The 27,148-nt window shown below is 41.0% G+C and overlaps 1 protein-coding gene across 3 annotated transcripts in view; it reads right to left on the minus strand.

The window, feature by feature from the left end:
* The window catches only part of MORC1 (MORC family CW-type zinc finger 1), a 94,139-nt gene that overhangs the window by 56,486 nt on the left and 10,505 nt on the right, over positions 1 to 27,148 (minus strand). For 2 of the 3 annotated variants that reach the window (XM_045006344.1, XM_045006335.1), the window contains 8 exons: positions 23,343 to 23,433; positions 22,170 to 22,278; positions 15,727 to 15,886; positions 14,673 to 14,778; positions 10,875 to 11,000; positions 4,484 to 4,563; positions 3,104 to 3,177; positions 1,835 to 1,908 (listed from right to left, as the gene is read on the minus strand). In XM_045006344.1, coding sequence (XP_044862279.1) covers positions 1,835 to 1,908; positions 3,104 to 3,177; positions 4,484 to 4,563; positions 10,875 to 11,000; positions 14,673 to 14,778; positions 15,727 to 15,886; positions 22,170 to 22,278; positions 23,343 to 23,374 — 761 coding nt within the window. In that variant the 5' untranslated portion in view covers positions 23,375 to 23,433. Of the gene's footprint in view, positions 1 to 1,834; positions 1,909 to 3,103; positions 3,178 to 4,483; positions 4,564 to 10,874; positions 11,001 to 14,672; positions 14,779 to 15,726; positions 15,887 to 22,169; positions 22,279 to 23,342; positions 23,434 to 25,832; positions 25,902 to 27,148 lie in introns of all 3 variants that reach the window. The other variant, XM_045006326.1, reaches the window with a different exon arrangement.

The raw sequence follows: 27,148 nt of genomic DNA on the forward strand, positions 1-27,148 counted from the left end.
GGTGTGGAGAAAGTGGATAAGGAAAAGTTATTTACTTATTCCCATAATACAAATGAAATTAATAGGCAGCAGATTTAAAACAAATAAAAGGAAGTTCTTCTTCACGCAGCGCACAGTCAACTTGTGGAACTCCTTACCTGAGGAGGTTGTGAAGGCTAGGACTATAACAGCGTTTAAAAGAGAACTGGATAAATTCATGGTGGTTAAGTCCATAAATGGCTATTAGTCAGGATGGGTAAGGAATGGTGTCCCTAGCCTCTGTTTGTCAGAGGATGGAGATGGATGGCAGGAGAGTGATCATTTGATCATTGCCTGTTAGGTTCACTCCCTCTGGGGCACCTGGCATTGGCCACTGTCGATAGGCAGATACTGGGCTAGATGGACCTTTGGTCTGACCCGGTACGGCCATTCTTATGTCCTTATGTTCTTATGTTCCAAGACCTGCATCTTTGATAGTACCTGGGTAAGAATAAAGAGGGCAAATAATTTCCCAACAGCCAGGATGGCAGACAAGAAGGAAAGCTTCCTCTTTTCTAGCAGTCAGGGTATGGGGAAATGGGTGAGACATCCACCTCACTTAATAACAATTCATTGTGTTGAAGTAGCGTTATAATGCAGCAACATGTTTATGTAAGTGGCTTCAAATCCAAACAAAACCCCAGTTAAGTGCAAGTATGTGTTTCTCAGATCCTGTAAACAGAGGAATGCCTTCAGTTGGCTACTTGAATGTCTGACCTTATGGATATCAGTCTGAAAGTGGACATTACTTTATATCATTCAACCTGGGTAATACAGGCCTATAATCTCCAGGTTCTTTGGACACTGAAGTAAATCTCTGTTTCCTTCTGTTGTACTCCTGGTTTGACAAATATGCCTGTATGTGGAGGTGGAGTCCTATATTCTGTTCAATTGCAATCTGTTTTGCATGTCATAAAAACAGAGACAAACAGCTACTGCTGCTCTAAAAGAAGATTCTATGCTTTAGCCTTGTTGACAAGGAGACTGTAATGTCCACCTGTAGGATACAGAATAATCATTTCCTCATGGAAAAATTTTGGGCACCCGTTGGACCCATGCTGAAAAGGATCTGGTAAACAAAATATAATCCAGCCTCTGGGTTTCCTTCTGGCTGCCCTAAAGGACCCACATGGAGGGACTACAAATCTCTCTTTTCCCTGAAGAGAGGGTATTTGATTCAAACTGCTGTTTGTGGATATTAACTAGAAAAAGAAGCAGCTGACTCTAATCTAGCCAACAGATGGGTGTTGTAGGCTCAAGCACACCTTAAAATACTGTCAGGGTTTGACAGAAGCAGACTCCTAAAAATACTTGCTTTTATCCAGGATCAATAGCCCTAGGTCTCTAGCATGCTCCTATTCCTAACTGAAATGCCATGCTACAAGGTAGTGCTTTCAAAATGTCTTGTGTAACATTGATTAGATTTGAAGCAATGAACCCAGGCTTGATTTTTCGCCAATGTCTCAACATCAGAGAACCAGCATTTGAGCTTCTTTCAAATTTTTGTAGCCATATTATAAATATTAAACAATCTTGCTTTCATCTGATGTATGGGAGGAAACCCAAGTCTCTAAACAGATAAAAGAATTTCATTCTAAAAGATTCTAACCAAAAAATTACAAGGATTAAAATTTTTTCCAGAAAAGGGTAAAGGATTGGAGCATCCAAAGTAACTGAAAAGCACCTTGAAATGACAAACAGCTGCAACTTGGGAAAGCACTATTTAAGTATCAGACTCTGGATCAAATCACTATTTACAACATACAGTACACAACCACTTTTTCTGAAACACTGATTAAATAGTCTCACATCTTGCCTTTGTTTCTCCTCCAGCTTCTCACGCATTCTTTTTGCATTTTCTAGAGCATCTTGTAATGCAAGCTGAGCAGACTTTGAAAAAGCAGTAAAACAAGTTATTTTAGCATCAGTTAATACCCTATGGTTTTTTTCCCCAAGCTGCTTCTGAGAAAGTGAATATTCTGGACACCCACTGTACTTCCAAACCTATCACTACAGTCTGCTACCAACCCCGATGCTTCCAGACACAGTTAGTGTACTGGAGATTAAATTAGGATATATTAGAATCAGTGTTAAATTTTCACTCTGCTGCTCAGAGCACAATACCCCAAGGAACAGAGCAGAAGGCAGTAGGTTTTAATTAACTCTATTCCTCCATTTATATACATCTGAGGCCACAGAATGAAACTTCAATGATTCTGGTCTGTTTCACTTTGCACCCAAACACCTGTGGCATGGAGTGTAAGTTAGAGCAGTCAATGATCTCCAATGGCAGGGTAAGACACAGGAGAAAAACTATTGGTGTTTCTGACCAGTCAAAACAGAACCAACACTGATTTCAGTGACACTCTACAAGAGAAAGAAACAATTATTACAATATTTTTGAATGGAGAGCAGAAGTTACGCTGCAGGTGATGGACCCTTAAAATAGATTTTGAGAATTAATCACCATACTTGCTTCTCCTTCCATCTACCACAATTTCACATGTTTTGCAAATGACATATGCCCTTCTACTGAGAGCAAGCCTTGTCTTCAGCATTTCGCAGGCAAATCATGAAAAATTCAAGTCTACATGCATGCATGGGGACAGAAGATTGGCGGACCAATGAAGGGGGGGAGCATTATTATTACAGCTTTATGGATATAATATCTCCATACATAAGCAGTATCATTATCACATTTAAAGGCAACCGGGGGAGGGGGAGTCATCTTAAAATATTTTCTTGGCAATGTAATTGAATCCAAGACCAGTACGAATAGCCACTTAATCTTTGTAAAACTCCTCAATAATGGTACACACGTAATTGACAGAAAAGTAGTTCTGGTTATCCTCCCTGGTGTTTAATATTACTTGTAAGCTAAATTTAAAAAACCTGTCATTACAACTGTTTCTAGCCTATTTTTTTGAAAAATTACATTAAAAAGAAATTAGGTACCTTTCCAAAAAAAGCTACTACTGTTCATTTTCCACACTGACACCTGTGGCCAGTAAACATGGGTTGCTGCAGAGCTCTAACAAGCAATATTTCTGAATATGCTTAAGAAATATTATCATTGCTACAGTACCTCATTGACCTCATGCAGAAGAGATTCTTCTAAATGCTTTAATTGGCATTTAGCTTCTTCTACAGCTTGTTCAGCTAGAAAACATAAGCAAAGCAATTACTTGAAGTACAGCTTAGAGACATTATAAAATACCGTCTCTACAGAAAAAGAGAACATTTTTTGGGTAAACACTATGACAACCTGGAACTGTTAAATGTTTTAAATCTCAGATTATGCATTTGTGAGGTGCTGAGCATCCTCTGTTTTATTGAAATCTGTGGGAATAAAGGGCACTTAGTGAATGACTGAGACTGCACCATGTGAGCATCTCCTGAGGTACTAATATACTTAGTCACTAATTTAGATTTACAGACGATTCATAGATTCCAACGCCAGAAGGGACCATTCTGATCATCAAGGCTGACCTCCTGAAGAAAACAGACCAGAGAACCTCACCAAAATAATTTCTAAAGCATATCTTCTAGAAAAAACATCTAATCTTGATTTAAAAATTCTCAGCAATGGAGAATCCTTTGTTCCAATGGTTAATTACACTCACTGATTAAAAGTTATGCCTTATTTCTGATATGAATTTGTCTAGTTTCAACTTCCAGCTGCCAGACTGTGTTATACCTTTCTCTGCTAGACTGAAGAGCCCATTATTAAACATTTGCTCCCCTTTTAGGTACTTACAGACTATAATCCATTCACTTCTTAACCTTCTCTTTGCTAGCTAAAATAGATTGAGCTCCTGAGTTTATCACTATAAAGCATAATATCTAATCCTTTGATCATTCTCATGGCTCCACTCTGAACCCTCTCCAATTTATCAACATCCATCTTGAATTGTGGGCATCAGACCTGGACACAGTGTTCCAACATCAGTGGCACCAGTGCCAAACACAGAGGTAAAATAACCTCTGTACTCCTCTTTGAGATTCCCCTCTTTATGAGTCCAAGGATTGCATTAACACTTCTGGCCATAGCGTCGCACTGGGAGCTCATGTTCAGCTGATTATTCCTCATGACTCCCACAATCTTTTTCAGAGTCACTGCTTCCCATGATAGAGTCCCCCCACCATGTCAGTCTGACCTTGGATTTAGGAGGAGGATCACTACTTTTCTTTAGATTCCTTGCTTTCTTGAATTAAAGCTCCCCATCCTACCTTGCAAGGCAATTTGTGACTATGCTTTTTTCTGTATTTTATATTTTAACTGCAACAGAGCAGTTATGGGAGCTTAGCTAATATTTCTGAGCATATCAAAATATGAAGTGCTACAAAAGGGTTATTGATTTCTATTCACAAAAGAGTTTTACTACTAGCATAATTAAGCCACAATTTTGAAATAAAAAGCCAAGTTATAGTACAATAAAAATGGCCAATTCAGGATATTGCATACCAATCTTCACATCCACTTCTGCCTTCTTTATTTCTTTCATTGCAGTGCCTTTAAATGATGACGTGATGTATGGGTACATTCTGTTAAAACAGAATGGTAAAATCATTACAAACTGCATTTTCAACACACGTCAGAGCAGTCACAGGAGCAAACAAATGTTATGCAGTACATGTTACAATGCACATTACCTTTGGATTAATTTACCTTCTCAGAGGCCAATGCCAACAAGGTCTGCCACAAAACTGCCACTCTGTATATGCTAATAAGTGCTAAACAAGTTGTAGATAGACTACCTCCCAGAAGCAATTTAGAACCTCTAACTTCATCTCACCTCTGTAATATTATTTTCAAAACAAAGACTGACTGATGCACTTCTGAAATCCATGGCACTAAAGCAGGGGTGGACAAACTTTTTGGCCTGAGGGCCAAATCAGGTTTCCAAAATTGTATGGAGGGCCAGTTAGGGGAGGTTGTGCCTCCCCAAACAGCCAAGCGTGGGCTGCCCCCCGCCCCGCTTCTCACCCCCCCTGACAATTGCCCATCCAACCACCCCTCTCCCTGTCCCCTGATCATCCCCAGAACCCCTGCCCCTGACTGCCCCCCACCACCCCATCCAACCCCCCCCTCCTTCCTGACTGCCCCCCTGGAACCACTAGCCCCATTCAACCCCCATTTCCCGCCCTCTGACTGCCTTGACCCCTATGCACACCCCCGCCCCCTGACCACCACCCCAAACTCCTCTGCCCTCTATCCAACCACCCCTCTCCCTGCCCCCTTACAGCGCTGCCTGGAGCACCAGTGGCTCGCGACACTACAGCCGCGCTGCCCAGACCAGAAGGACAAGCAGCCATGCCACCGTGCAGCATAGAGCACCAGGTCAGGCCCAGGATCTGCTGCTGCGCTGCCCCAGGAGCTCACAGCCCCGCCACCCAGAGCACTGCGCCAGCGATGGGGCGAGCTGAGGCTGCGGGGAAGGGGGAACGGTAGGGGAGGGGTCGGGGACGAGCCTCCCAGGCCAGGAGCTCAGGGGTTGGGCAGGAGGGTCCCGTGGGTCGGATGTGGCCTGTGGGCCATAGTTTGCCCACTTTTACTGACTAAAGGAAAAATTTCACATCTGCATCCAGAATATCTATGATGTCTTTATGTGACTGTAGGGGGTGTGTCTACACTGCAGTTAGACACCTGGGGCTGGCCTGTGCCAGCTGACTTGGGCTCGCAGGATTGTTTAATTGCAGTTATACTTCTGGGCTCAGGCTGGAGCCTTGGCTCTGAGACCCCATGAGGCGGAAGTTTCCCAGAGGTCAGGCTGCAGACTGAGCCTGGAAGTCTGCACTGCAACTAAACAGCCCTACAGTCTGAGCTCCTTGAAGGATAGCTCAGTGGTTTGAGCCTTGGCCTACTAAATCCAGGGTTGTGAGTTCAATCCCTGAGGGGGCCATTTAGGGATCTGGGGCAAAAATCTGTCTGGGGATTGGTCTTGCTTGAGCAGGGGGTTGGACTAGATGCCCTCCTGAGGTCCCTTCCAACCCTGATATTCTGTGATTTGTCTGGTTATTTTCACAGAATCATTAGTTAAAGACAACCTTGGGCTTGTCTAGACTATGGGCTGTGCAGTGGCGCCGTAGCGTAGACACTTTCTTCAGTAACGCGAAGGATTTTTCCACTGCTGTAGCTTGTCCCCCATCCCAAACAGCGAAAGTTAGGTTGACAGAAGCATTCTTCCATCGACCTAACTGTGTCTACACTGAGGGAGAAGAGTAGGTCAGTATAGCTAGAACATGGATTGTCACACCCTGAGTCCCCCTAGCTATTCAACCTAAATTTTAAGTGCATACCAGGCCTTCGTAATGAGACTAATTCACTTTTCAGATGTTGGCTGGGCGTATCCCAGCATGTTAAATCACTTTTAATATCTAAGAACCCTTTTCCATTTCAGTTTTATCTGGAAAAAAATAAACAGAGAGGTTACATGGCTGAGGGTGTGGAGGGAAAGTGGAAGTTTCCATAAGCTCATGGAAGTCAAGGAGACAAATATATGAGCCAACGATTAACTGTAAGAAGAGCCTGTGTCCTTGTCTAACCTGGCTTTCCTTCAAGAGTTCTATGGATCAAGTGAAAGCAAGGGATCAGATGTGTAAACTGTTAACGCCATGACATAAAAATGCATGTGTCCCTCCAGGAACAGGATTCATTATTGTACTACAGAACACAGGCAATTCCATCCATGAAATCAGGGAATTTAAAACACATGGAGTTTGGGTGGGTTTTAATAATGACTGGCAGGAAGCAGAAATTACCAGGCAGAAATGCATTAGGGGAAAATGAACTATATAGGGTGTAGTCCCATACAAAGCACCCTATGGTGAGAAAATTACAGAAGGCACTTCTCACTGGCAGAGAACGAAAACCCTTATACAGAAAACTCCAAGATGAAATGTGGCCAGTTATTCCCCACACAAGTTTGTGAGGCCACAGAGCTGGCCTGATCAAAACCCTGTCTTCCCAGATTGTTGGGTGATAGATGAAATGCCATATAAAGAAATGAGTCATGCTGGAGAGCACAAGAAGCTGTCAGAATATAGTTCTGAGTTAGAGTGGAGCAACAGTTCCTTCCAAGGAACCTCATCAGAATGGAAAGTCAGACACTGGGTGTCCACATTTGGGGAAAGCCGATTGGCAATGAGGTGGCCTGAAAAGAAGTGATGTCTACCTCAGGAGAGGTGTGAGCCCAGGCTTCTGGATCACCTTTATTCTGTTCTCTCCTGCCCATAGCACTTCTGTAGCACTTTATTTTTGTTCTCTCTAAGTTGAGCTCTAAGTATAAAGCAACAAGGAATTAGCAGCAGAGGAATGAGGCATGGCCTCCGTTGCTTCCAGACTGGATTAAGGCTCCATTTGCACCACTTCAAGTTGGCCAATGTGATTAATATGCTTGCTCCCTCTTCATCTCCACTACTGAGAAAGGATATAGGACCAATATATGGACTACAGAGCCAGCATTTTCTGGAATTACTCAAGCAGCTTTCCTTGACTTCTACTTAAAGCCAGTCATAAACTGAGGAAGCAAAAATTATTTTGGGAAGGGAGAGGGGAAGCTGGTGGCAGAGACTAATTTTGCAGTTTTGGGGGGGGGGACTCCTTGTTGAAAGATGGATCTATAATAAGGAATCCTGAAGAACTCATTACATTCTAACATCAAGTTCTCAATTTGGAACAAATTGTTAAAATATGACAGTACAACGTAAGGGCGGAAAGGATTCTAATTTCACTGTAAAAGTGAGCAAGAGCAGATACAATATGTTAAAGGAAACTGACACTTTGTACTTGATATAGAACTAAGTCTCAAAACAGTCCATTAAAAATAACTGAGAACCAGGATAACAGGCTCAATATTCAAAAGTGATCAGATAAAGAGAGCCACACAAACAGAGTGAGAAAAATACATAGGAGATTAAAATAGAACAGATATTGAAAGTGATTGAAAGAGTGAATATTTCACCTAGAGCACACACTTCTACAATTATTAGGATATTCACACCAGTTATTTTCAGAAGAAATGATATTTTTGGTGCTGCAAAATTGATTTTAACACTTAGCTTGATATGAGGACTATTACTCTACTGCAAGAACATGAACACTGAAGTTATCCTAAGCTTCAGTCACAAAGTGGCATATACTGAGACATGCCAGCAGGATTCTGACAAGCAATCTCTCCCCCTTGAGCACTGACTTGGGGAGGGGGGAAGGGTGCAAGTTATAGGACAATAGTTTGCTTACTTACACTGGGGTATCTGCTGCTACAAATTATATCCAGGCCAACAGATTAGTGACCTTACAGTTATATAATCACTTTTAACTCAGAGTATTTTTCAGTTTAACCTGATAAACTACACAAAAGGATTACTTGACACGCCACTTAACAGGCAGCCACCTCTCAGATGTAATGTGGCAATTACAGTTTAGGATAGAAATTGAATGATTCCACTGGGTTACATGTCAGCTTGTTTCCTACTATTCCCCTTAATGCTTTGGTCTACATTCATCCCAAGCCACTCATCTTTGCACCCCTTTGGTATCCTTCTCTAACTTACCAAATATTTTTACAAGATGCCCTTTGCACTCTGAATCTCCCCCTTTCAATTGTGCCTCATTCAAATCGTTCCATTTGCTGCTTTCCCATGAAACTCTGTGATCCACCAATATATGCAGTATCTAACCCAGTTTAATTTTTTTACAAACACATTCCCAGCTCTTTGGAGATGTAATTAATTTGATTGTATTGTGTGACTGAACTGTTTCTACCTTTGATTTGCGCTCTCTACAGTGCAGGCTCTGTCTCTCCTCTATTATTAATCTATTAAGCACAGAATAAAGTTCACAATTAGAAGGAGCTGTACCCAATATTTGGATAAGAGCTAGTGGCTTTGGAACCGAAAACTATTATCGTAAATCCAAGTCCCTTAACAAGGTTAAGAAATGTCAGCTGCTCCAGGAAAGCCCTACAGCAGGCCCAACAGGGTGATAAAACAGAGATGGGTAAAGCTAGAGTGATCTTCGACTGAGGAAAAGTTAGGGCATTAAGGAATCTTTAAGTCAGCTATGGTCAGTGGAGAAAAGCCACGAGTTTATGATCTGTAGTTTGAGAAGTATAAATTGTAGAAGCTAGAGTCACTGATTTGACATTTTCCTTTTGATCAGTGGTCAGAACACTGTTTAAATTACGCAGTAGATATGTGGTGCTCTCGAGTCTGATTGCTATATAGAGTTACATGTATGTATTTACATAGCATGATATACAACATGTCTAAAAATGATACTGGAGTTTGAAAACAGATGTAACTTTCATAAAATCCAGTTGTGTGATGCCAGATAGAATACATGATGACTCCCCCTGAAGTGATCCTAGGATGGTTGACAACAACATGTACAGTGGGATTTTCAAAATTAGTCCATGTTGGCCAAACTCTGTTCTCTTTTAAGAAAATCTCATACTTCAATAGGAACAAATTTAGACCAACATTGAGCACTTCTGTAAACATTCAATTGGGCACCAAGTAATAACCTACATATTTTAGTTCCAAGTTCTAAAATATGCCTCTTATCTGTCTTCCTGGTCACAACATTTGCCTCTTAGTTTAAATTCGGTGAAACTATCGGACTGTGCTTTCAGCCATAAGTTTTTCTTGTCTCAGCCCATCATGGTAGTCACAGGATGAAGACTAAGGGCATCAGTAGGGTCATGCACTCTATTGGCCTGTGATTTCTAAAGCACACTAACATTTTGCACATTAATTGGTCCATGTTGACCCTGCTGGTGCACACTAAAGGCTCCTCATGATGTAATGTTTCAAAAAGTACTACTTTAAAGATCATCAGCAGAGTCCCCATGGACCAATTAATGTGCAACACCTTAGTGCACTTTAGAAATCTCACCGTGCGACACTAGAAAACCCCAAGATTTGTGTATACTAATCTTTCTACTGCTTGGAAACCCTACGCACGTGGGCTGAAAAATCTCATGTTAGATATTAAAATACAAGCCTGGTTTAACAGGACTCCAGTGTCTAAGCCCCCAACTACACTGTTATGCTTCCGCTAGTTTTTTATATTAGCATCACTGTGGCAGACTACACACCAGCTAACCAACCACACAGCTATACCCACAATGAAAGCCGTTTTTTCCTTCCTTAAAGACGTTAAAAATTTTGCTACTAGGTAACTGATCACTTTGGTTTGTACAATTAATAAGAGTCTTGCCACTGACTTCAGAAGGAGTTGGACCCCTAACTACAGTGGGAATATGACAGGGTGACCCGATGGCCCGATAAAATTGGGACCATCCCAATATTTAGGTGTTTGTCCCACGTCCTGCTGGCAGCACTCAGCTTTTTTTTGCTCCACCAGCGACCCCCCCATTTGTGTCCCAATATTTTCTTCCTCTCATCTGGTCACCCTAGAATATGATCAGTGCACTAACTGGGCTCAGTTAGATTTACTGTAAAAGCAACCCCATACAAAACTATCAATTAACAGAATTAGAGGGTCATTACAAATAAACCGCATAAGTGACCTATAATCTTATATTGCAACTTTCGTACAAGAACAGAAGCACCTTGATGCACTGAAGTGAAAACAAAAATCCCTTTTTAGTTGATTATCTTATGTAGCATGTTCTTTGCCCTGGGTCGAGGTAACTGCCAAGCATTTGTCACAGATGATTACACTTCAGCAGACCTGCCTGCCAATGCGATTTGAACTTTGTTTAAATTATAAATCACATTGCCATCAAAATCAATTTCCCACCATGACAAAAAGGCTATTTAGGCTTTCAAGTGCACTGGTTTGAAAATTAAAATATTTAAGAGTGTAACAGCAACGGAAGCTTACTCACCTGGGTCTGTAAAAGCAGTAAGGCAAGTGCTTAGTTTCTACTTTCTCAGCTTGAATGAATATCCTCATATGCGGGTCAAAATACAATACAGCTGTATAGGCTCTGAGTGACCATCGTTCTGGAAGGCTGAAATATCCAGTATGTAAGCAAGACCACAAAGCGTGAACTCTACTACATGGAAAAATCAGATGCATAATAACCTAAGACAACATGCCCACCCCCAGACTCATTAAACTAAAATGTGCTGGATCCCCGCAGTGCTCTCTGTCGGTATTAAAAGATTTGTGAAGGTTTTCTCCAGAGTAAGTTTGTCAGAACCTTGCAAATAAACTGCAATTTGTGCACTGGGTTTCAGCTGATGGCACTAAAAACTACGGTACAGTTCTTGATTTGGCTAGAAATGAGTTTTATAATGGGATGCTGTTGACACATAGTATGAAAATCTCACTAACAGTGGGATTTAATGCTGCACAGCTTCAGGCTTAAGACATTACCATGCAAGAAGCTAACTTACTCAACTCTGGGAATCTAGTTTTCCCACTGCATTAGGATACAAATATTTATGGTGCTTTGCAGACAAGGAAGAGATATGAAAGTGTGAGATGAGTTCAGTCTGACGAGCTGGGCTGGATAGCAGACAGCCCTGCTGGATAGCCCTGCTCTTTCAGCCCCGTCTTGCTTCCTTAGCTCTCCTTCTTTTCTGGTTTCCTAGCTGAAGACTCTGGAGGACTCTCACCCTAGTGGGCTCTCTAGGCCCTCAGCCTCCCTAAACTATAGAATGAACAAGAGACTTTCCAGCCAATATCTTTGGGCTCTATACCCAGGAATGCAGGCAGTGGGAGGACAGTCAGAAGACAAGCTCCCTGTCTTACCAAAGGGGAGGGGAAGTTGCAGAGTCTGAGTGGGTGCGGGGTGAGGAAGAAATCATTAGTGAAGCAGCCCAGGGACTAGGGAAGGATGACTTGTTCTGGTGATTTCTCTAGTAGAGCAAAATATTATTTGTTTAAAATACTAATGTGATTGAGGCAATGCCACATTTCAGCCAAAAGAAGATGTTATAAGAAAGCATGCCTTGCACAGACCCAAGAGCCTCCACCCCTCAACAGTGACAAGTACCGCTGATATTTTTAGTCATTTGTCCCCATTTACAGAAAGTTCCACTCCAGGCCAGAGAGCCTGCTGATTCATCAGCCCTGCACTTTGTGCTCTCTGCTGCTTGCAACCAAATTCTGTCTGCTTCCTTCACACAGCATTAGGGATTGTCCCCGTTACTGGTACAGAACTCAGGGTTATTCACAGTAGTATTATGAAAGTGCTCAGATAATGGCACCAACTCAAACATTTTCCTTGAGATTCTTTTTTCACAACCTCTGTTCCTAATCCCTTTAGTTTTCCACATATTTCCTTTCCCTCCAGATCCCTTTTCTTTCTTCCTCAGCCCATTATTTCTCCCTCTCTTCTAATTTTTTTATTATTGTCCCTTCTCTTTACTGTCCCATCTGAAAAATACATATTACATTAAATCATTCATTTTAATTTAAATGTGCACTCACAGGCCTGGTCTACACTATGATTTTAGGTTAAATTTAGCAGCGTAAGCTCAATTTAACCTTGCACCCGTCCACATGACGAAGCCCTTTTTTCGACTTAAAGGGCTCTTAAAAATCAATTTCTTTACTCCACCTCCGATGAGGGGATTAGCACTGAAATCAGCCTGGCTGGGTCAAATTTGGAGTAGTGTGGACGCAATTCGATGGTATTGGCCTCTGGGAGCTATCCCACAGTGCTCCATTGTGACCGCTCTGGACAGCACTCTCAACTTGGATGCACTGGCCAGGTAGACAGGAAAACCCCCGCGAACTTTTGAATTTAATTTCCTGTTTGGCCAGCGTAGCGAGCTGATCAGCACAGGTGACCATGCAGAGCTCATCAGCACAGGTGACCATGAAATCCCAGAATCGCAAAAGAGCTCCAGCATGGACCGAACGGGAGGTACTGCATCTGATCACTGTATAGGGAGACGAATCTGTGCTAGCTGAACTTCAGTAAACGAAATGCCAAAACATTTGAAAAAGTCTCCAAGGGCATGAAGGACAGAGGCTCCATGCTTGCCGTGGTATGGCGTCTGCACAGGTAACCCAGGAAAAAAGGCACAAAACAATTGTCTGCCGTTGCTTTCACGGAGGGAGGGAGGGAGGGAGAGGGGGGCCTGACGACATGTACCCAGAACCACGTGTGACACTGTTTTTGCCCCATCAGGCACTGGGATCTCAACCCAAAATTCCAATGGGCGGCGGAGACTGCAGGAACTGTGGGATAGCTACCCACAGTGCAACACTCCGGAAGTCGATACTAGCCTCGGTACTGTGGACACACTTTGCCAAGTTAATGCACTTAGAGCATTTTGTGTGGGGAGACACACAATCAACTGTATAAAAACAATTTCTAAAAAAACGACTTCTATAAATTCAACCTAATTTCATAGAGTAGACATACCCTTATTTTCAACATCATCTTTACTGCTACTTCTCTATCTATACAATACATAGGGTGTCTCCCAAAACAATTTCCATTGTACTTGAGATGTAAGTAGAGAAAAGGTCTTATTTCAATTGTGAATAACTATCTTATAGTCAAGATTTAGTTCTGGAACTCTTTTCAGATCTCTAAATTTAAAAATAAACCTCAAGTCTTGGAATTATTGCATTAATAATTGTAAATTAATTTTAAATGTGCTGCAGCAATCAGCCTCAGAGAAGATGAAAATTGTGTCATAAGTAGACAGAATTTAACTAGCTGCATTTTAAGATCAAATATCTAAGTTACAGTTATCTGAATGATCAATTTTGTCTCCAGTGTATTAGAAATTATTACAGTGGTTTGCATAATTTTTGCTTTGAGATTTGTGGACAACTGTCATTCAGAAACCCAAGTCTTTTAGCCTTGAATTTTCAAAGAAGCATGAGAGAATTAGGCACACAAGACCCAATGAAATTCAATGGGAATTTGGCTTTTAACTTGCTTAGGCTTCTTTACAACAGAATCCCATTACTATGAAGTTTTTACCCTGGTATTTTCTAAGAATCTCTTTGCAGGGGTTGCCGTAGGCCAGGTGCAAAGTGAAGGGGGCGGGAGGGAAGAGGAAGGGAAGGAAGAGAGGAACCAGAAAGTTTTATCATCCCTTTCTTAAAATGACAATAGATGTGAGGAGAAGCGGAGCCCTGTTGGCTTAGTGAGTTCCCTACAGAAATAAACTGTGGCCACCTACCTGAGGGCCCAATACCCAGAATGCTTTGAAAAGATGATATACTAAATCAAGTGTCATCTAAATCCAATGGGTACATTATACCTCTCATTTAAAGAACTGCACTCACTTTCTTACTTGCCCCTAATATTGGCTGGCAATTCCTCAACATTGATCACAATGGGACATCTGAGGTAGCAGAGCATACAATCCATTTGCTACAAACAGCACAGGGAGCAGTGAACGTTTATATGTTGTACAATTTCTCATCTTCATGGTTTACCCCGTTTTATTAGTGAGTGAGAAAGGTCATTTGCACAACTGGGCAACCATGCCATATTTGCCTTTTGATCCTATGTTACCCTGCCACCCCCCAGTCAAAGAAAGGCATTTCTGCATTACTTTTGAATGACAACATATCCATGCTGTTTTTCCGTTCCTAATCAATTGACAGTTCCCCAATAAAATACTTCTACTGGTGTATGTAACCATGTACTATTGATTACAGATATTCATCCAAACCTTTGCTCCAGTAATGTAATTATGCCACTCACTTATCAAGAAGACCAGCAATCTGAATATCCACACTGTCAGTTCTAATATCTAGCTCTGGCTCTCCACTGAGCATAAGCTTTACATTGTAAATAACAATGAAAGTGCCTGGGGAGAGAAAATATACATCTTTTAAAGGCAACTATTTGAATATTTTAAAAGATCCTTTTCAGGGGCTTCTGTACTTTTTAATCTTGTCAGTCTAGCCTGTCTAAATAATATATACAGTATCTGAATAAGAGCTGCAATTTTTGTGGCCTGTTTAAAACAAAAACCATGGAAATATGTATGTACAACTTATTGTATTGTGTCTGATACAAACTGAGTTTATGGACACTGAGGGCTTGTCTAGATACAGTTAGTGCACAGCAAGCTGGGATATAAAAGTTTCAAACAGCAGAAGGTCAAAGCGCATTAGGGAATTTTAAGGCATACTAGCAGCCTCCACATTGCCAGTTAGTGCACCATAGACTTACACCCCAGCTGCACACTAACTCTGCATCTAGACAAGGCCTAAGATTCATACAGCCAGAGTGATATAAGAGAGAGGGAGAATTCAGAGATAAGACTAAAGGAGAAAACAGACACTTTCTTAAGAACTATGAAAGGAGATGTAGAGTGAGAGAGAGGCTCTTCCAGATGGAAGGTGATGCAGAGGGCAAGGCTCTTGCATTAAGCATTACACTGCGTGAAAAGACAGAAGAGGCCAGTCAAATAAGAACAACTAGTGGAGAGGAAATCTAAGTAGTCTGGACCAAAGTGCATGGAGAATTTCAGAATTCTTTCTAGATTTCCTCCCCCCGCCAATAAACATTTCAATTTTGACATTCAAGTAGAACAGACATTTTATTCTTTTTATAATAGCAACCAGGGTGTAAGGTAAATACCTCAATCCTTTTATTCTCTTCTTATTAAAAAGGTTTGACTAAATAAGAATTTCAGTAACTGACCTTCTCCATAAGAGTTAAAAACACATTGCTTCTCTAATGATACATCAGTATTTCTGTATTTTAAATAATTGTTTACATGAAAATTGCATTGTTTGGCAAAGCTTACCACTTCTCCCATAGATCGTGTCAAATTGCTGCAGCAATTCAGTTTCACTCGTAAAAGGGGAGTATTTAAAGATGATAGACATCTGTACAGTGAATTTCTCAAGATCATCTATGACAGGTTTTCTAGTACTTCTTGACCATGAGGTTATTGGGACAATCATCTGCAAAAAACATTATGAAAAATATATTTCAGGGACAATTACATATTAAATAATCAAAGACCAAGGTGAAATTTTTGATTGTTGCTGTCCTTTTATTTTTAATTATTTTGTGGAGAAATTATAATGCTAAAATTATTTTTAAGATAAACAGGTTTACACAGCTAAGATACAGAAAGCTACTAAATTAAATCAATCTTTGCTACAAAAAAACAAAACCACAGAGGAAATCTGATAAAAATTAGGTTTGATTCTTTATTTCCCGACCTGGGATTTACACAATCCCACAATGTATTACATGCCAACAATTTCTGCAGAATAAACTCTCAGGCCCTGGCAATAGGGATTATTTTAGAGGCAAACATCAATGCCTACGTATGGAAACCAGTCTTGGAACCTAGAGGGGAAGGATAGTTAAAGTACTAGCCTGGGATTCTGGAAAAGTGGGTTCAATTCTCTTCTCTACCACTGATTTCATGCGTGACCTTGGGCAATAAACCAAGTCTCTGTGCATCAGATGCAGCTAATATAATACCCTACCTCACAGAGATCTAGAATACATGTAACAATGAAGTTGCTTTACAAGGCTAAAAAAGCGTGGACTAAACAAACAGTCATTGGAAAATCCAATTATTTTCCTCTTGTCAAGAAGAGCCCATTTCTATTACGAGAAACTATACTGTACTTGAAGTACAAAAATTAGCATATACCACAATCTCAAACATTCACACATCTTTTACCTCACATTTTATTTAGTGTTCATCACCTTAGCAGCTAGTTGCTATTACAAATACTAATAAGGCAACATTACACATATAGAGCCACCTATCACGGCTATCCACGGTCATATTTACAATAGCTCTTCGTCTTCATATACAGTACAGAGTGTGTGTTAATATAGGATGGGACTGTTGAGGGTTTACATGATAGTTGTGCCAGATCCACGGGGATATCAAAATGTCTCCTTTTGCAGATTTCTGAACTTCAAACATTTCCAATGGAATGTTTCATTTTAAACACAAAGGGAACTATTCTCAGCTAGCTAGGGACATAAAAATTCCCTGGAGTGCAAGAGAGCAGAGCTCTAAGAAAGTATAAATCTGTTTTTTCCCTTTTCCTCTCCTCGCAAAAAAAAGGGAGAGAGAGAGGCACATTTATTACTTCCCCATTCTCATAAGCTCCAGGGTTAAGCCCAACTTAAGGACAAGAAGGGTAATTTGTCAGTCCTGACCTACGGTCAAGTGTTTCTCTCATGGGATGGTGGTGGTTTCACTGTACTGGTAGAAAACACTGTTTTGTCCACAAGAGTGGTGTTTTGCTGGTATAGTATATCCAGGGCCGGCCCACAACATTTTGGCATCTGAGGCAGGGAGCTCAAATGACGCCCCCATGTCCCTTGCTTGGGCCAAAACTTTGAAAGGTCTCAATTCTGCCTTCTTCCTGTTCTATTCCTCTCATGGTACTGCTCTGCTACCTACCCTAATAAAGGAGAACTAACAACTTAAAATGCCTTGTTCAAAAATTTTAAACAACACTTAACTTTCAAATGCCTGAACAGCAAATGTAACTTTACTTATCTGCATAGCAAACACTGGCATTTTTATCTGTTTGAATAATCAAAGTGGTGCTTTCCGTGCCTGCTGGTTGCAAAGATTTGAACTGCTTCCTAAAGGTCCACACTCTGGGCCAGCTAATGCTCTATTGGGATGGTTGCAGGGCTGACCAGCCTCTCCTGTGTCATAGTGGAATGTAGATGTGTTTTTATTAACTTCAGCTTGGAGAAGCTGCGTTCTCCACTGGCAACTGTTACAGGAAGTGTTAGAAGTATGCGTAGAGCAACAAAAGCATTTGGAAAGAGGGTGGTCATCTTATTCGAGCACATATATTCCAGAACAGCCTTTGGGGTTGATCCTGCTGAAATATATCTTGAAAGGACTTTCAGTTCATCACCTAAATCATTCGCATCAATATCGCACATGTCATCATGTGTCAACACTGTCTTTAGTGCCCTGCATTGCTGGTGTAGGTCTTCAAGTATAGTGAGGAGTTTTGGAATATCATAGAACATCTCAAATATACTGCCGTGTTCCTTAAGCTGCATGAAATGTTCTTCAACTGACTGACTGCACAATCTAGCACTAAAGAATTCAACTTTGAATTTTTGTTTGGGGTCTCTAATGGGATTATCCCATGCCTCGTAATCAAAAAGTCTTCTTCTTCGGTGACTCTTGTATTCTTGAATGGGTGGCAAAATAGCTTCAGTGTGAAGTTCCTCTGCCAACTTCTGTGCACACTTCAGAACGTTTTGAAATCCCTCATCTAACTGGTAAGACTGTAGGTATGACTTTGCTTTGTCTAGTTGTTCCATAGTTCCAGATATATCCAGGTCAAAACCTTGAAGTCTCTTGCTTACAACATTTATTTCAGTATGTCATGCCACAACACTAAGCCACACAGAAATTTGAAGTTATGTATGTTTCTGGTGATTCCATTTCCCTCTGCCACTGTTCTCCCACCAACAGTTCCTGTCATAGCATTATCCTCCATAATGACAACTATGGCATCATTTTCTTCCCAATTTGGTGTTTCATAGGCTTTATCGCCTCCACTCGACTTTCCCATCATGTGGTACTCAGTGGTTTCACTGTCAGAGAGGATGTTCCCAGATGTTGCTTCAAAATTTGCCATCGATGAGTTGATGCAGAGAAAAACACATAGATGCTTTGAATTTCATTAAAAAATTCAGCAGCCTCACTAGAAGCTGATGCTGCATCACTGACCACCAAGTTCAATGAATGAGAACTGCATGGGACAAAAAAAGCTTGAGGGTTTAACTCTCGGATCCATGGCTGCACTCCTTTGTTCTTTCCTCTCATGTTGGCACCATTATCGTAGCCCTGGCCTTTCATGTCAGCTATCGCAATTCACGTACCTTCCAGCTTTTTAAGAAGCACATTTGTCATACCAGCTCCTGTAGTATCATCAATGTCAATAAATTCTAGAAAATGCTCTCTGACAGTCACCATTGAAGGGATATTTTCACTAGGTTTCTGTTGTTACAAAATGCACCATTAAAGTCATTTGTTCCTGTAGCGGTGCCTTTTCCCGGCCCCTCCACAAACTCAGTCGGAGACCACTCCAAAGTACATGCTCCAGTGCTCTTTTATTGTTCATGCCTATTCCCACCACCTACTATTTACATATCTTTCAGACCAACACCCTGAGAGACTGCTAGCTTCTCCTGCCAGCAGGGATCTAGAGCTCCTTGCTCCTCCCTTTCCTGTCTCTCCCCTCTGTTTCCTCCCAGCCAGCTTTATATAGCAGGCTGGCCACTTAGGCCCGCAGGTGCATCCCCTCAGGTGATTAGGGCCAGTCCTAACTAATCCCCCTTTTAAGGTGAGCTGGGCTAACAGGGGCCTGGCTTGAATCTCCTAGCCAGCACCCTGTTACAGTTCCATATGGCTGATGTCAGGTGTGCAGTCCAGAATAATAGAGTCGTATCTTGTTGACTTCAGATCTGCCACAATCTTCTGTTTAACTTTTGTTGCCAGTAACTGTATGATCTCATTTTGAATTGTTTTTCCAAGGTGTGTGTACATTTCTTGGGTGGTGACTCTTCTTAGATGTTCCTGGAGTACAGCATCAAACTCAGCCATCAGCTCCACAATTTTAAGGAAGTTTCCATTGTTTGGCACATACAGCTGATCTGAAGTGCCATGCAGTGCTAGGTTTTGGGTAGCACCATTCTCACAATGGCAATGAGCCTTTTCAGAACATTTTGCCAGTAAAGAGACTCTGATGCCATCTTCTCTTGATGCTGAACATCTATGGTGGCCTTTAACCTTAGTCTCATATCAAGCTCTTTCCACCTATGGAATGCTCTCTGGTGATTTGCTGCCTTCTCATGGCATGCCAGATTTCTAGCCAGATTTTTCCAGTCCCTTTGTTCCTGCAGAACCCAATGTGGCTGGAACATTAGACCAAAAGGGTTTGCAACAAACACAGTATGCAGCATTCTGGGTTTTTGAGTACATAAGCCATGGCCTCTCCATTGGGGATTTCACGCCAGTAATGTGTTGGATGGAAACTTCTGTGTTCATCGTCTTTGGGGAACATGAAGTTTTTCACTTGCTGTGGCCCATGCAGTACAAGGAAGTCCCTCAGGCTACTGCTCAAGTGGGTCCACAGTCCTGGATCATCTAGACTTAAGGAACTAAACTCAGCAGCAGCTGTTTCTTGCACCTCCACCACACTCTTCTCTGATCTACATTTTTCTTCAGGAATGTGCATGGTTACATCTATTTGAGATGAAGATATGGATGCTGCAGTAGCTGCCAGGTCACCTGCACTCTGACTAACTGGAAGATCAGGCATCTCCTCAGCACTCACATCCTCACTGGGGCCAGAAGGCTCACCATGACCATTTGTGTCTATGTATCTCAGGAGAGCTCCTTCCTGCTTAGACAGAAAAACTTCCTTTGCTTTCTTTCTTTTTCTGAATGCTGCCCCAGAGGGGCATTTTCTTCTTTCACTCATGACTGCTGTTCTTTGCCAGCTATAGCGGCTCTCAACACTCAGCTGAAGGGGACAAATAAGCAGGCTGGTAGCAGGGCCTGAGTGAGGGAAGATATCAGTGTCTTAAGGGCCTAACTGGCTCCTACCACTTCAGTTGACTGCCTGTTCTCCTCAAGTGGGTTCATAGAAGCAGCAGGAAACAGGAAGCTCCCTGAGAAGCTGGTGTTAATCAGCCCAGGCTCCTGGGGGTTCCAGAGAGGTACATAAGAGGCTCCTCCTCCTCTCTCTCCCTGCAGCTCCTGCTGCTTTCTGTTATTCTCTCTCACCTTTTCTCCTGCCTGCCAGCTATGTCTCTTGTGCCCTCCTTCCTCCAGCACACCACTCCACCATCTCTGTGCATCTAGAGCAGGGAGAATACATATGCACCAGCAGCAGACAAAATTTTCTACACTCTGGGTCCTAGTGGCACCCCCTCCCCACAGTCTGGCACCTGAGGCAGCTGCCTCAGTTCACCTCATGGTAAGGCCAGCCATGAGTATATCTACACCAGTAGATGCCCCTGGCGTATACATGGCATTAGGCTTCGTCTACACTACAAGCCAGTGGTGTGATTCCCCTGTTCGCGTACACATACTTGTGCTAGCTTGATGAGAGATAGCATGAGTATAAATAGCAGTGTAGCTGCAGTAGCACAGCTAGCCGCACCAGAGCCACAGCTGAGCTGTGATGAGTACATACTCACCCATTCGAGCAGGTTTGTACTCAGCATGACTCAGCCATGCCTCTGCTGCCACTACCCATGCTATTGTGGCTACACTGCCATTTATACTTGTGAAGCTAGCACACATACGTGTAAGTGAACAGGGGAATCACGCCTGTAGCATAGCTGTAGCCTTTACAGTCTCCAGATGCTGTTTTACAAGTAGATGTCCTATTACGATACCACATAGATAGTTCTTGCTGCATTTTCCATTTCTTGTTCCTTTCTTTGACTGAGCCCTCCTTTTTCTTATTTTCATTTTCAGTCCTATCCCTTGCTCTTCATGTTCCTGAGCTTCACCTTGTTCCTCGCCCCACGAACCTTTGGGCTGTAACATCATACCTCCTTCTTAGTCACCCTAATTAGTAGTTTTTCCTTTAAAGTTGCTTTGCTGTACAAGCAGTCGGTCAATCAAAGCTCCAGGAAGGAAGGCTACACATGGCTGCTTCCAAATCCCATCTAGTCCATTTTGAGAGATAGAAAGGAGTTGCTAAAGAAAGAAGATTCTCATAGGCCCTTCCAGGTCACCATCTGACATAAGAGCTCACAGGAAGGGTCCAAAGAATATAGTTTGTTGACTGTAATTAAGGTGAAGCCAACAGATTGAAATACAGTACCAGTTTTGATCTATGCTTATCCTTCAGATGTCAGCAGAGCATACTGCGTGATAAAGCTCTGCTTCACCTTTTCTACAAAAAAAAACCCAAAAAACTCAAAACAAAGCAGACTTGGACAACTTTTTCCCTACATTAACAGTCATCTCTGTATTTCATAAACAATATTTCTAATGAAAAATGAGAAGTTTCGTTTATTTTTAACAAGCAATGCTTTACAGCACAATATATAACATTCAGAGCAATTGCAGAAGACACTTGAGAAAGTACCATCCACTTTAGGAGGCTAAATTCCATTGAATTTTAATGAGACCTAAGCACTTCAAAGTCTTGCCTAGGGTCTATTTGAAACTATTTACAAACAAAGCAAAAAAAAAAATAAAAATAAAAATGATACCTCATTAAGGCCTTCTGTCTCACAGAATGTTTGAGAGAAGAGAACACATGTCATTGTATCTTCTTTCTTTGTGAATAATATGAAGTCTTTCCCTATTCGCATAGATCCACTATAGTAAAGATACAGAAGATGCCAATTACTGTCAGATAGCTTGTTGTCAGGATGTTAATTTACTTTAAGTAACACAGACAGAACATATCATTAATTGGCCTGATGGCCCTGTTCTAGCATGTTCAAATTACAGTTCTACTCCTGGCAATGGGAGTTTGGAACAAGGAAAAAGCAGCTCTTGGGAAGAGGGAGCGCCTAAACCTTAAGGGACTCCTTTCCTCATCTAACCCTCCTCAGCCAAAATGAGATAACCACACATCATGTTGACAGTGTGCACAAAACTAACAGAAAAGTTGTGGGTTTACGCTACTGGTTGCAAAACACATACATAGAGTGATACAACTATTACAAGCCATGGATCAGTGATTAACATATTTTAAAGGATGCACAGCGCTGCTTAATGTTGCATCAAAGCAGCTGTACAGGGAAACAAATACATACCAAAGTTTAAGCAATTCTAGATGTGGTGGCAGGTCTCCACAAGCTGCTCTCTGCTAAGGTCTTTCTGTCAGCCAGATACACCAAAACTGGGCTTCAACACCAGAATATCCCCCAAGTAGTTTCTTTTGGTGGAGATCCTTCAGCAGCAACTACTGCTGCCTTTGCCCAGTGGAACCACTAATGATAGTAGCAGTCTATCATCTGTCCTCTGTCAGGAGACTGACTCCTCCCTAGGACACACAGGGCCAGGCTAGCACCAGGAGGTACCATTTTTGCCTCCTTGCACTAGCAAGAATCTGGTCTAAAAATGGCTGGAATTCCCCCCAAAACTCTCCCTCCCTTTACAGAAAAAGAGAAAGCAGAGGGCAATATGGTGAATATATTCACTTTTGAAATATACATTAGAAATAACTGGACAACCAGAACCATCAGGAGATTCAGTATGCGCTATTAGGAACAATACTGAGTTAGATATTGAGATGGTTAGATGACCAAATAGAACACTGATTTTTCTAGGATTATATTCCATTATTCCATTTAGTTTTTGAGTTAAGGATCATACTTAAAAAAAATACTGAGGCAGAGACAATCAAGACACTAGGATTTAGAAAACACCCTTACGATTTAAGTCCATTGCCATAGCGTCCAATCATTCTTGAGAGAGATGTCCGCTTAGAAGACCTTCCAAAATAAATCAGATCAGTAGCTTCCTCTGCAATAGAATTTTATTGTTATTGATAAAACATGCAAATAGGACACTCATTAGAAAACATCAGGACTTGAAAACTTTAAAAACCTGCATAACTAAACCTTGGTTAATGCTACAGCACAGGATTTGTTGAGATCTTATGATGTGTGTTATTAGCCGTGGAGAAAGATATATTTCAGACACAAGTTGTTTCCATGCTTCTCTGACTCAGTACAGAGGAAGCCAAACAAATACTGTAATTGGATATCACTGCTGAGAAAAGTAGGATACCAGATTCAATGGACCAATGGTTTGATCAAATATAGCAAATCTTAATACTCCTTCCCTTCTTAACTCAGGAATGACAGTAGGTCTTGGAATTGTACACACCACAATTAAATCATAACAAATATTAGATATTATTTTGTATTTATAGCTCATTTCATTGGAAGAACTACGCATTTTAAAAACCAAGAATGAGTTGATCCTCAGCACATGAGGTAAGCACTGTGCTCATTTTAATAAGGAAACTGAAGCACCAGAAGTTACGTGACTTGCCCAAAACAATACAAGATATCTGGCCAAGTTTGAAATAGAAGCTAGGTTGTGATCCACATTCCTGTGCCAAAAAAATAGTACCTCCCCCTTTGCAAATGCTTTCTGCATAGTTTTTTTCCACATAAGAAAGAAATCCACCAGTTGATAGCTGCAGTAGGTACTGAGTAGCTCTCTCCATTTGCAGTGAAAGTTCGCATGCCAAATGCCATTCAAAGAATTAACTAGCAAGGACGACGTCCAAGAACGTCTGACAGTCATTCTGGGAACAGTTTATTTACAGCATGTATCAACCTAACCTGAAGATCAAGACTCTCCATTATCTACTTAGGAGCAGCATAAACTGCCATAATATCAATGAACTAAAACAGCTTGGTCAATAGAAGGCTGTTTGGATACTTAAAGGAAAATAAATTCACTCTTAAAAAAGAAGCAGGAGAAACACACTAGAAATAAGGTTTTAAACTACTAAGGATTCCACCAATGGCAAACTGGTACAATGTTATTTTATCTGAAAAGTCTTGAGCTGCTAGTAGCACAATGTTGCCTAGTACTATAGCATTACAATACCCCCATGACTTTTGCAAAAATATGATAGCAAAATATACAGAATTACACCCAACACTCCTTAAACCAATGCAAGTCCCATCATAAAGATCCTTTGTTAGAGTTTTAGGGGAATTGTCTATTTGGGACCACACACAAAAAATCCATTGTATACGGAGGTGAACATCTACTGATCCTCTTCTTATAAGCAAAATGGCACCACTGAGATAAAGACTTATAGTTAGGTGACATTCATCTCTGCTGCTTCCTGTATCATTTCTGTTCCTCCAACTGTGATATTCACACTTGACAACTGATTGCACCAAGGGATCAATGTCATGTACAAATTCAGAGCAACAAGTACTATTTTTATTTTGATTGCTGCCTATGATGTACACTGAAGTGTGCTTTAAGTCAGGGGTTCTCAACCTTTTCCTTTCTGAGACCAACATGCTATAAAAACTCCAGGGACCAGCCAGGCTCTGCTCTGGGCTTCAGCCCAACTGGAGTGGAGCAGGCCGGGGCTCACAGACTCCCTGAAACTGGCATCATTAAGTGACCATCCTAGGGAACAGGAAAGTACACTATTTATTGGCTGGAAATACGGTGATACGTGGAAATTAGTCTGATGTTACATTTTCACTGTAGCCTTTATTCTGAACTATCCCAGGGGGTTTTGTTTTGTTTTGTTTTAATAAAAAAAACAGTGTAGGAACTCCTATAGTAAGCAAGGAATGCATCATCGAACACTGAAATACAGCAGTTTGACAAAACATAGGCACAGTGGGAAAAATACCACGTCTAATGCAAGCTAGAGAGGAAGTTCAGGGAGCCAAAAAGTAATTATAGCAGGATTTTAAATGTGGCTAGGACAGCAATGTTAAACTCCATACTTTTATGGGAGAGATCCTAACAACAAATGAATGTTTCACGGTTTGGTTGTGTTTGGTTGTTTGTTTGAAAACAGTGAATTAACTGGTAATACTGTGCCTGGAACTCTGACCATTTTCTGATATGTGGTGGTGCTATGCTTTAAAAGCAGGGCAATTATATTTCTGTAATAATCCATAGATTTTACATTTAAGTTCTCCAAGAAAATTTAGTCATTTTATGCACAGCTTAAAAAAAACTTCAGGACTAATTTACTCTGCTAGCAAAAATATTAAAAACAGTAAGTAAATTTGTATATATACATATATAAAACTCATATATATACATATATAAAACTCATTTTAAATAATGTCTCTATATACTTGGTATTTTTATTTATTTGCAGAATATTCCCTTGAACAACCAGTTAAGCATCTTTATAATTAACTTACTAGGGGTCATGCCGCATCCATCATCCAAAAAGCACAACATAAATCCCCCTTGGAGCTTGTCATTATCCACTGAAAAAAAGAGAAATACGTGTTTGAAATACCTGTAGAACCTAATTTGCTGGTAAGGGAGATTGTGATCTAACAAGCCCTCTATTCACATCCTACACACGATTGTAATAATCTTTGTACAAAATATGTCTTGTGAGGTATCATATGAAAACTAATAACTGACTGATCATTAATATTCTTATGTGCTGTATGTACGCAGTGTGTATTAAGAGTTATGGATGTATGCCGGAATTATGGCATGTCAGGGGGTGTTGGTAAACAGGTGTGCCCCAGACAAAGGAATATATATTTGATTCTCTGACTAGTCTGATTGTCACGCAAAGACGATGAAGGTCCATTTTTATGTTTTAGGTAAACAAATTTATTAAGATAACAAGTGGGGAAAGAAAAAAAAGCATGGTGCTTCCTTTGCCGCCAGACTCCATGTTGCCTTCCTCACAACTTGAATAAACTTTACATTGAGGGGTAACCCTCAGAAGAAATCATTTCAAATGTTTACTGGTATATAAAGCCATAGGGGTCTGAATCTCAAGTGAGAAGTGATTGAATCAACTGACTGTATATAATATTACTGTATTATAAAAATGTATAGAGTGAGGTCTTCTCTGAAAGCTAATGACACACTAGTGGTAATATCATGGTGAAATGTATTAACATTATATGGAGAAATATGGATACTTCATAAAATTATGCTTTAAAGTCTGTGGCCAAACAGGAAAGAAGGCAGCTATTACCTGTATCCTATGTAAATTAAGTCTGGTGGGATCAAAATACTGGATGCTCCACTTCCATACAGGAAATGAAGGCCACAGGAAAGAAAAAACAGTGTGAGGTCCTCCTGCCTCTTGAAACAATAACTCAACTTAAGCAAGGACAGAAGCCATCTTTGGCATCCATCACTACACAGACAAGGGAACAGAGTGCTTACAAGCTGAGAAAGCTTGGGGGGGAGTTAGAAGTCTCTGGAAACTGAATATAGGTGAGAAGCCATCTTCAACAAAGGTTGTACCTTGCTAGGTTAAGATTTAGATGTTTAGATGCATGTTTTCACTTTTATTTGCTCGTAACCCTCTAACTTTATTCCTTTTACTTGACATCACTTAACTCATGCCCTACTGTTAACTCAGTGCTATGTTTAAAGGGAAGGGTATATTTACCCCAGTTCAGTTTATAAACTGTTCTGTGCTTTTGTGTCTTTAGAGGAACCAACAAACCTTATTTCTCTGAACTATCCAGAAAAGGTGTGG

This window comes from Mauremys mutica, chromosome 1 (assembly GCF_020497125.1).
Source record: "Mauremys mutica isolate MM-2020 ecotype Southern chromosome 1, ASM2049712v1, whole genome shotgun sequence".
Lineage (NCBI taxonomy): Eukaryota > Metazoa > Chordata > Testudines > Geoemydidae > Mauremys > Mauremys mutica.